At 28.0% G+C, this 10,553-nt stretch overlaps 1 protein-coding gene across 1 annotated transcript; it reads right to left on the bottom strand.

Annotated features, from left to right (window-relative positions):
• Nucleotides 1–1,200: 1,200 nt before the first annotated feature.
• On the bottom strand, nt 1,201–8,772 carry LOC129961746 (40S ribosomal protein S5). Its single transcript, XM_056075295.1, has 5 exons — nt 8,612–8,772; nt 6,657–6,775; nt 5,617–5,826; nt 2,608–2,835; nt 1,201–1,324 (listed from the first exon to the last, which is right to left on the bottom strand). Exons 2-5 carry the CDS (start codon nt 6,771–6,773, stop codon nt 1,256–1,258), a joined length of 624 nt encoding a protein of 207 aa, XP_055931270.1. The 5' UTR covers nt 6,774–6,775; nt 8,612–8,772; the 3' UTR covers nt 1,201–1,255.
• Nucleotides 8,773–10,553: the final 1,781 nt, after the last annotated feature.

Raw genomic sequence — 10,553 nt, 5'->3', positions numbered from 1 at the left:
GTTACTCATTTGTTCGAGAGGAAAAAAAAAAAAAAACATTTAGGTCGTCCCTCCGGTAAGCCATATCTCCTCAGTTAATAATATCCAAATCACATGATTTTACAAATCATATTGCAATTTTGTTTTTATTATTTATTTAGTGTCTTTATTAGTTTAGTGGAATTCAATTTCTAAATTTTAGTCTTGATTCTTTAAATGCAGACTTGTCATTCTACATTGTTTATCACAACTAGATATTGGTACTATTTCATTGCAATACAATAATATGATATGAAAATGTATAAAAACATATCACTTCCCTAATAATAGGAATTCCCTATTAGCCCTTCAGGTTAAAGCTCTTGTTTCAGGGTCTCATAAAATGTCATTATTACAAAATTATTATGAATCTGACTCACAATGGATTTCTCACTCTTTTAAGGTGTACTTCATAATAATTAGCAAATTTTCCATACAAGGTATATGAAATGTTCAAAGACTAGTCTCTTTTGTGCATTGTTTATCAACATATTTTTGCCAATTTGAGTGTGCAATCAATTTTTGCATTTTAGAGCACAGCAATCATAAGGCATGCTTAAATTTGAAACCACCTTAAAAATGCTCGATTTTCTTTAGAAAAATACTACCCCATTAATGTAGGAGGAAAAATGCTTCTTTAACAAGCAAAAAAAACTAATATTTTCTTTTATATAATGAAAAATAAAAACAAGTCAAACGTGTATAGATATTCTGCAAAGCGTAAGATGCTAAGCCATGTTTTAGATAGCCTTCCCCCTCCCCCATTTTTTTAAATATTAGATACAAAAATGAATTATGTACACTTATTTGTGCTCTCAGAAAAAAAAATGGCTCATGGAATGTAAGAAAATATTAGGAAAGTGCCATTTATTCAATAAATTATTCCTTAAATGTTTATTAATGGGGACATGAAACGATTCAAATTCCAACATTATTTATAGAAAATCCATAGTTTAGTCATAGTCCGAAAATTATAGATTTGTTCTTAATAATAAAATTTGAGAAAGTTATGTTTAAATTTTGACAAATCTAGAAATTCCAGATATGAGAAAATAAAATATCTCTAATTATGGATATTATATCAAGAACACAATTGTCTCTGAGGTATGATTGTACGCGGTTTTCATTTTTACAAAATAATTAACAAATATTGCAAAAGAAAAAATATTTTCACGCACACAATTTATTCCCAATATTTTTTTCCTTTATTTCTCAGTTCAAATATAAAATACACATCTTAACGGTTGGACTTGGCTACACGTTCCAACTCATCTTTTTTCTTAATAGCATAACTGTTAGATGATCCCTAAAAAAAAGTTTAAAAAATTTGCATTAAATTTCACATATTTATATGCTACATAGAATCAATATACCTAGTCTTGATAATAATAAATACATCAATTTATAAAAAAAGTAAGTATTGAATATTCCTTAATGAGATTATTCAAAATAGCATGCTAAAAATCATTCAGGACCATAATTTCATAATTTTGTCAATTATATTATAAAACAGTATGTCAAAAAAATGACATTTTAAAGAATTCTTTGCATTTTCAATATTTTATATCTATCTTCTCTCACTGATATTCTCTCTAAAAATATGTATGAAACAATTATAACATTTTAAAGCTCATTCTTAAACAACAAAGCATACAAGCTTTGCTGTGCAAAAGCATTTAAAAATTATACAAATATAAGGCAAATCCAAAAATATAGTGTATTAAGATTTTTTTGACTATAAAATTATTTGGATTCATTTACATTAGGAGACTGGTGAAGTCTTCCAACCAAAACTCCCTCATCTTCTAGACTGATTCGAATTAAAATGCAAAAATTGCCTATTAAATAATTTCATTTTTTCTTCCAATTAAAACTTAACAAAAAATAATTTTAATGCAATTTTATTTTAATTAAATTTAGTAATTGTTTTATATTTGATGCATTGCATATTTTATACTTTTAACAGTAATCAGAAATATAATTGTTACAACTGCAAACTACAGGTTCTGCAAATATCTTATGCCCAGTTACTGGAATTAAGACATGCTCATTTCTTACAAATTAACACAAAGCACAGAGACAAATACCAACACAAGCAGAACTACGCAGTAGCATTTTTTACATTGGATATTATACTAAAATAATACCATATAGTGACATAATGACAGGCCAATCAAATTGCCTCATCACATCCCTTCAACTTCCCTTGCATAAGGGCCGTGATGTCACAGTTGCGATCAAAGACAACAAATTCGTGAAAGAGAAATAAAGCAATGGTGTTGCAATAATAAGACCATTTCTCCACTAGTCTATAATTAAATGAACTTTGTTAACCCTTGGTTGACTAACCCACACATATTGGCATCGATTTATTGCTTTTCAAACTTATAAGATGAAATTCCTTTAAAGGCACTGTAATAAAAATTATGAATAATCCAAAACCCTGGCTCTATGGTTTCTTAACTAAATCAATAAGATAAAATTCTTCCAAAATGGCAGGTATTATCTAATTAAAGTAAAAGGATTAAATAATTTTAACTAAGTAGTCAAATTAGATTATATTGAATATGTTTAAATGCCTATACTGACCTTTGCTGCATTCATGAGCTCATCAGCCAAGCACTCAGCAATAGTCTTGATGTTCCTGAAAGCAGCTTCACGTGCACCTGTACACAACAACCATATAGCCTGGTTCACACGTCTCAAAGGTGACACATCCACAGCTTGTCTTCTGACAGTACCTGCACGACCAATTCGAGTAGAATCTTCACGGGGCCCACTGTTGATTATAGCATTTACCAATACTTGAAGTGGGTTCTGAAAGACACTTTTAAGTTACAGCTTTCCAAACCAGCAAAACAATGCTAGATTTTATTTTTTAAATTTTTTTATTGGAGTTATCAAATTTAGATAAATGTTGATATTATTAGATAAGCCAAGCTGACAGAGCAGAGAAATCTATAATTAATGATACTGTTAGCAAAGACAAGAAGTTATTTAATGCTGCATTAAGGCAGCAGAAATAATTCCTTGAAATTAAGCAAGATTTACTTTAAACATCAAACTTACCAAACAAAATATTGATTAAAATATTAAATTATTCAAAGCTACCTAAATATCATTTTAACTAATATTAAATTTAAGCTAGACATGATATATTATCGCAGATATAATAGTATAGCTTTGCATGCACTGTAAACTTTAAATGTATAGATAATTTATCCAACATCTATAGGAAATTATCAAATCAAATGAAACTCAGTCTTGTATTATATGTTTGCTACCAATATTATAAAATACCTGAAATTGCATTTATGATCATAAGTTAGAAATTACCAAATCAAATGAAATGCTGCATTGCAGGATTTATATATAAAGAAATGAAAATTAATACAAGGAAAATAACTTCTCATGAAAATTTCATATACATCTTATAAAAAAAATAACCTAATTGCATAGAAGAAATATATATAATTATACATATAATATTTTTTTAAAAAAATCAAATTTCCTCAGACATGAATGAATTCACAACAGTTAATAAGTGAACATATAAAATTACAAGAACATAACAGAAAAAAAAATTAATGAAGCTCATTTCAAATGGAAATATTTATATTCATGATAACATTAAAAGTCAAGGCATTTTTTTAAAAATACACTAATAGATTTAAAAGCTGCTTAATGTGATCATTTTGTGACTTAAGAATCTTGACATTAACTGATAACAACAAAATCAACTATATTCAATCTCCCTTTGCGAGCAGATAATTCACTTGACGAACTAAACAAAAAGTAAAAAAAGTGACTAGCTTAAAGAGTGATGTTTCATAGAATAAGTGGAGAAGAAACATTGAGGCATATGCTGGATTAGTTTACATCAATTTGTATCGAGCACTTCTTTGAAGAGAATCCCTATATCTACATGAGATCCAACATGACTACCAAATAAATGCCTGTGGAGCAATAATCGATGAGCTGGTAGAAAACCACAGCTATATCTACTGGAGAATTTATGAAGCTGCATTGCCTGCCACAGCAAAAATTTGTAGTTTTAGATAGGAGAGTAGAAAACAATAGACACAATAATCTTTCAGTGAAACAAGGGAGATACTAGAAGATGGGAAATTATTGAATCGCACATTGAGAAGCATCAACTATGCATGCTAAGAAATCATTTAACAATAAAGTTGCATCTCATTCTTCAAAATTTTCAAATATACCTGAAGTAAATGTCTTCAGGTAATTTTCTTTTAAAAAAGCATGTAATAAAAACAATATTATGAATTTGCTTCAGCACTTTTCATTTTGGAATGGAATACACCGTCCTAGTTTATATGATTCCTATGGAGAAAATTGTTTTACTTATTGATGAATGTTTCATATTACAAAGTTAGAGAAGGAATTATATTCATTAAACAAGGTTCCATTACATATTTTTATCATATCAAGAGAAAAGATAAAACATTTCAAGACTACCTATAACTTATTTCAAAAACAATTAAGAAAGTTCATTTACTGTTGTTTGCTAACAATTATTCCTTAACAGATCACTTACATATTGTTCATACCTAAGTTTTTTTTAAAAATGCTGCATGCCATGTCTCAAAATGTCAGAAGCTTTACTCATTATCAGCATAGGAGGGTTTTCATCACAACATTGATTCCTATCAAAACCATTAACATTTATTGTTTGTCTTGCTAACAAGAAGCTTAACAATCTTTCAAAATTTACAAAGAGGCAGTGAAATTTTCAACTGCACCCCAACATTGTGTTGACTCATTTTAGTTAAAACTTCCATATCTGTAAAAAATTTCATTTTGTTTTTACAAATATGAAACTCACTCAAATAAAAAAAAGTTTGAGTGAGCACTCTAAAAAATTTTCCTTTTCAATCCATTTTGTTTGTCATACAATCGCAGGTAACAATGGTTTAAGACTATTCAAATTTCCAGTAATACTTGGCAACATACTGCCCTTTTAAACCAATCCAGAATGCTGTCATAGATAAATGAATATAAACTATCTCAATGGAAAAAACAACTGCCTGATTTTCCTTATAACTGGAGTAATAAATTCTAGGAATGCTAGATGTCAATGCTGGTTGAAAATTAAGGATCAGTCAATTCTTAATTCCAAAACTGACATCAAAAACATATTTGTATAAATTTGAATAAGTTGACTTAGGACCAAAGTACTTCGACAATTTAAAGTGAATAACGTTTAATGTGATCATATTAAATGTTGTCCAATGTAATTAAAATATTGAAAGAAAAAAAAGTTAGAAATTAAAACACTGAAATACAATAAAAATTTATAATCGTAACCACAACTAAAAAGTATCAAACTTAAATCAACTTCAAGAACAAAACATTTCAGCAAAATAAATTATACTTTGTAATAATGAAGTATTGAGTAAGTAATATAAAATGTACAATTTGAAGTACTTTTAACACTTTTCGACAACAGCCATACTGACAATTGCTTATTTTGGAGATAATTCATAATTGATAAAACTGATTATCTTTATTCTCACAGAACAGAAATAAACAAATGCTACAAAAAATTTCTGCAAATACAGAAATATTAATAATTACCTCATTTGTCATCAGATGAATAATTTCAAAAGCGTGCTTTACAATTAAAACAGCTTTTAATTTTTTGCCATTGTTACGTCCATGCATCATCATGGAATTGGTTAGACGTTCCACAATTGGGCATTGGGCTTTTCTAAAGCGTTTGGTGGCATATCTTCCTGCCGAATGAGGCAAATACCTTGCATACTTTTCCTTGACGGCTATGTAATCCTAGGAAAAGAAATTTAGTGAAATTATGAAAAATGTAAATATATGCTGTATCCTCTCATCAGAATCCCTTACAAGCAGGATATTTATAATTATCTATTAATATTAAATTAATAAAATCATACAGAGAATATAAAGAATATTTATAAGAGTATTATGTTGAATTATATTAACAGTATATATAATAATTCAGCAGCAAGAATATGTGTTCCTGTAAGATTTTGAAAATTTTTGTACACACACATCATGTAAATTAGCTTTTTAGTCGTAAAAAACATTAAATTGTATTTGGTATAATAGAATAAATTATAAGCAACTGATGAAGAAAATTGAATCAATCTTCTGTAAATAAAATTAATACTAAATATAAAAAAAATCTAAACAGATATTGATAACCAAGAAAAAAATAAGACAGATAACTTCTAAAAACAAAAGGATGATGTGAAAAATGCTGTTATACGAGTCAAATTTTTTTAAAAACAGATAACCTTATTTAATCATTTAATTTGTTACGACAATCAATGCAGCCATTCAGCTTCTATTAACAAGTAATGCCTTTATGCCCTTTAATAAATTTATTCTAATAAATAAAAATATATAACAATCTAATTATAAAAATCAGAATTCAAAAATATATATAAAAAAGCACAGGACTTTGCAATATGCTCAATATAAGGCATGTAACAATCATTCCTAATGGAGGATTAAAAGAAAAAATACAAGTGAAAAATTCACAATTATGATAAACTGGAAGAAATAAAAGGACAACACACAGAAATAAAACACAAAACTTTCCTTACATAAAATATACATAAATAGATTGATGTACATACCGTTAAACTGATATCGCTGACTTGTACATCACTTGAGCTCCATTTACCAAATAATTTAATTTCTGGCAATTCTTGAGCCATTGGAATTGGGCTGGCATCATCCCACGTTTCAGTCATGTCTACAAGATTTCATAAAACTTAATTTGAATTCCCAATATAATTATATTTTACTCATAGGACAAAATACATGGCAAATTTATTTACAGAATAAACAATAACATAATCTTATCCATTAATTATTAATTTATTTAACAAACAATCAATCATATGCACAATTATATAAAAGTTCTTAAAAACAGGCCTTTATATAATTCAAATACTAACAAGGAAATTTTACAGATTACCTTAAAAATTAACTTCTTTACATTGAAAATTCTACAACAAACCATCAGAAATTTAATGACAGTAATAATTATCATAAATAAAGATTGCAAAAAACCATGTAATCCAATTTTCTAAACAGCAGGTTTTTTTTCACCATTTCAATTAACTTATTTCAATTCTGTGTAATAAATTTACATATATACAAGATTACTAATTTGTAAAACCCATTAATGATTAAAAATACAAAACATTTTTGTTTAGTATCAGCCTTATAATGAACCTTTTGCTTATGGGCAGGTACAACTGTTGTACCAGCAAAGAGTTACAATTTCCTTCTCTGGAATAAACTTTCTAGCAATGCTAGTGATTACTAATTTATGCCTCTTTAACATTTCAACAAAGAAACCCGACTTCCAAGAAAGTTTTTAACTAAAAAAGCTTTCCAATGGTCCATATATTTTATAACCTAACATTGGGACAAAGACATATGCTCCCTATTCGATGACATCAATGCATTTGTGTCCTATAAGCCTGACATTACTATTTTCAAGTAACCTTGCATTGCAAAACAAGCAAAATTGCAATGAAATTAATGAAAGGAAAATGCCACTTCTGAATTTTTTTAAATCTAATTTTTTAACAGAAAACAATAGCATTATTTAAAATGGTCAGATTATAATTAGTAACATTTTCCATTCCAACAGTGATTTCCACTAAGCTAACAGCAATGTATGCATCAAACTGCTGTGGACTACTTCCAAATAAAAATCAGATTTGAAACATTCTGAACTGGTTACATTCATTATGAATTTACTGGTAGAACCAAACAAAATTTGCATATTACTAAAAGGCGACGATTAAAATTCACCAGAAGAAACGATGCATTATAAACAGAAAAACTAAATCAGTATATTCAATTAGGGTTTTTTAAGACAGATATGACCAATGTTCTTCAAAAAAATTTATAAAACTTGTTTCCTATAACGAAATTTAGCTTTTCTAATCTGTAATAAACATGCACTGAGTCAGCATCTCAATTATTTTTTTAAAAAAGTTATGACTCGGATGCAATTGTGATTATTTATATTCAATGTTCACCCACTGAAATTTTACTTGCAGAATGAAATGTTAAGAATAACAGTAATTAACAAAGTTAAAAAAAAAAAAAGTCTTGGAAAATATGTTTAAAAAATACAAAATATACCAAAAATCTCACGTTTAAAAAGATACGTCATACGTTAAATTTTCACCACGTTTACAATACATGTTTCAATTACGTCAAATTTTTAATTCCATACAAAAAGTTTTTAATAGAGTGTTTCACAAATTTAATTCATTTAATTAACTCATTTAATTCCTTGTATAGTTAGGACTAACAAATCGCCACGTCAAGATATGAAAACGATAAAATATCACTTTTCGTTCAGACATATAAAAGGAACAAATATGAACCATGATCAAGAGTAACAACAAAAATTATCCATATACACATAAAATATAATGAATAAAATTCTTATACAATAGAAATGAACCTAATAGGTACACGTGCTCGAAGCAGAATTCAAGATTTATTGATTAACAATACAAAAGTAAAATTTTTATCATTTATTTTCTACAAGTGACAAACTTACCTGTTTTTAAAAATTATATTTGATATTCTGCGAAAAATGAAGTTAGGAAAGTTTAATTTTAAATTGGCACAAGAATTACCGCACGCCGAAAACTCTCAGAAAAATGGAGCCATCAATAGAAGAACCAAGTTTAGTTGTAACTGTCGGTGGTTTCAATGAAATAACTAAACTAAAGTCTGGAGAAATTAGACAGTAGTACGTTTGTGAGTAGGGCTATAAAAAGTCATGTGACGCAGGTGAAGTAAGTTTGATAACGACTCCGCATTTCAAAACTCAGCAATGTACTTATGATAAATATAATTATTATTTGAAGTTAATTAAATTCTATTTTTACCATGATCCTATTATGATAAATAACGCATTTTTCTAATAGCATAACTTTTTTTCTCGTATTTTTATTTTTAAATAATTATGAGAAAATTGTTTGATTTTTCTATTCCTTTTTGAACCAGAATATAAGCAATCTCAAGCTTTTGATAAGTAAATTCGACAAATGTGTTTTAGTTGATGATGAGATTATTTTTTTATAAGCGCCATTTTCTTTAATTACATCTAATAATTCTCTAAGAGTTAGTAAAATCTTTTATATAATGTTGTTGCTGTCTTGCAAATTTTACCTACATTTTGACAGTATTTTTTAAAGTTTTGTCAAAATGTAATGCAAACGCAATTAATTTTGCAAGTTTTTTAAAACATATTCCATTGTTACAAAGAAATTCAAACTATCTTCATTTTTCTTTAAGCATTTAATTGCATTTTTTTTTTCCTGTTTATTCTTGAAAGTTAGGGAGGATGTTTTTTTTTTTTTTTTTTTTTTTTTTTGGTATTCATGGCACTTACATAAGAAATTGAATCTACAGCGCCACAAAATTTAGATGATGGATAATTCGAAAACTTACTTTTTAAATAGTTCTCTTGTATGTCGATGGCACTTATAAACAGCAGAATAGAACAGGTGTAAAGTTATTAAAATAATATGACTTTTTGTCTAAATTCATTCTTAAAAATATTTTCAGTAACATTAGGTTATGGATAAAAGATTTAAATGAGAAAAAAAATCCATATCTTGGCCAACCAGCTAGTCGCCAAGGGGGATTTATTTAATGGAAGATAAAAACAATGTTATTCTAATCACTTTCATTCAGCAGCAACGTTGAATGAGTTATTATGTATGTGTTGAAAGCTTATAAGCCAGTTATCAGCTTTACATGTACTTTAGTTAATCATTGACTATCGCAACGATTTTTAATTTATGAATAAAAGTGGACAGAAAAGGCTGCGAGCTTGTCCGATGAGAAGTGAGCCCCTTACGCTTAAAACAATATAAGATCATAGGTTGCATAAGCTGGATCAAAATTTCTCCAATTCAAATTATTGAAAATTAATATTGTGGCAAAGTGATCTTGGTAAACGAACAGAAAATAAAAAATTTTACAGGCAGATTGTCTTCTACATAAATTAATTAAAAAGTGCTGCAATGAAATCCAAATTTGCTTTAGATTATATATCATGCATAAAATTTCGAATCCAAAAATCTCGTAAGTCTGAATTATGTGGGAGAACATTTTAAAAAATTAGGGGAATGACGAGACAGATCATTTTGATGAACATGATCAAGTGGCAAAAATCCCAGTAGTTATTCGTATACCTAGAAGATCTCTAAGCATTTTATTCATTAGAAATTAGGTGAATTGGGGATGATTGTGTGACGAATCGGCTCTGAGCGAGAATAGAACCTGGGACCTTGCGGTTCGCAGCCCAGTAACATGACCACAATACAAAAGCAATTGTTCGTGTAGCGTAACTGTTAACTGGCTTATAAGCTTTCACCACACTTGTCCATCTTTTGTTTGAAGGTTCAATGTTATGAAAACTGATTAATAACTAATAAGCATTTAATTATCTCCATAATTAATTAAAAATCCTTTCATATTTATTGGCA

This window comes from Argiope bruennichi, chromosome 2, assembly GCF_947563725.1.
Source record: "Argiope bruennichi chromosome 2, qqArgBrue1.1, whole genome shotgun sequence".
NCBI lineage: Eukaryota > Metazoa > Arthropoda > Arachnida > Araneae > Araneidae > Argiope > Argiope bruennichi.
The sequence above is the reverse complement of the archived record's forward strand: the minus strand, read 5'-3'. Positions and strand labels throughout refer to the sequence as shown.

What these genes read in the sequence shown, in the direction of transcription:
- LOC129961746 (XM_056075295.1), bottom strand. Translation starts at nt 6,773, where the DNA reads ATGACTGAAACGTGGGATGATGCCAGCCCAATTCCAATGGCTCAAGAA. An exon ending in TCAGCGATATCAGTTTAACG is followed by an intron (nt 5,827 to 6,656) that starts GTATGTACATCA and finishes TTCTTTTCCTAG; the next exon opens with GATTACATAGCCGTCAAGGA. An exon ending in TTCATCTGATGACAAATGAG is followed by an intron (nt 2,836 to 5,616) that starts GTAATTATTAAT and finishes AGTGTCTTTCAG; the next exon opens with AACCCACTTCAAGTATTGGT.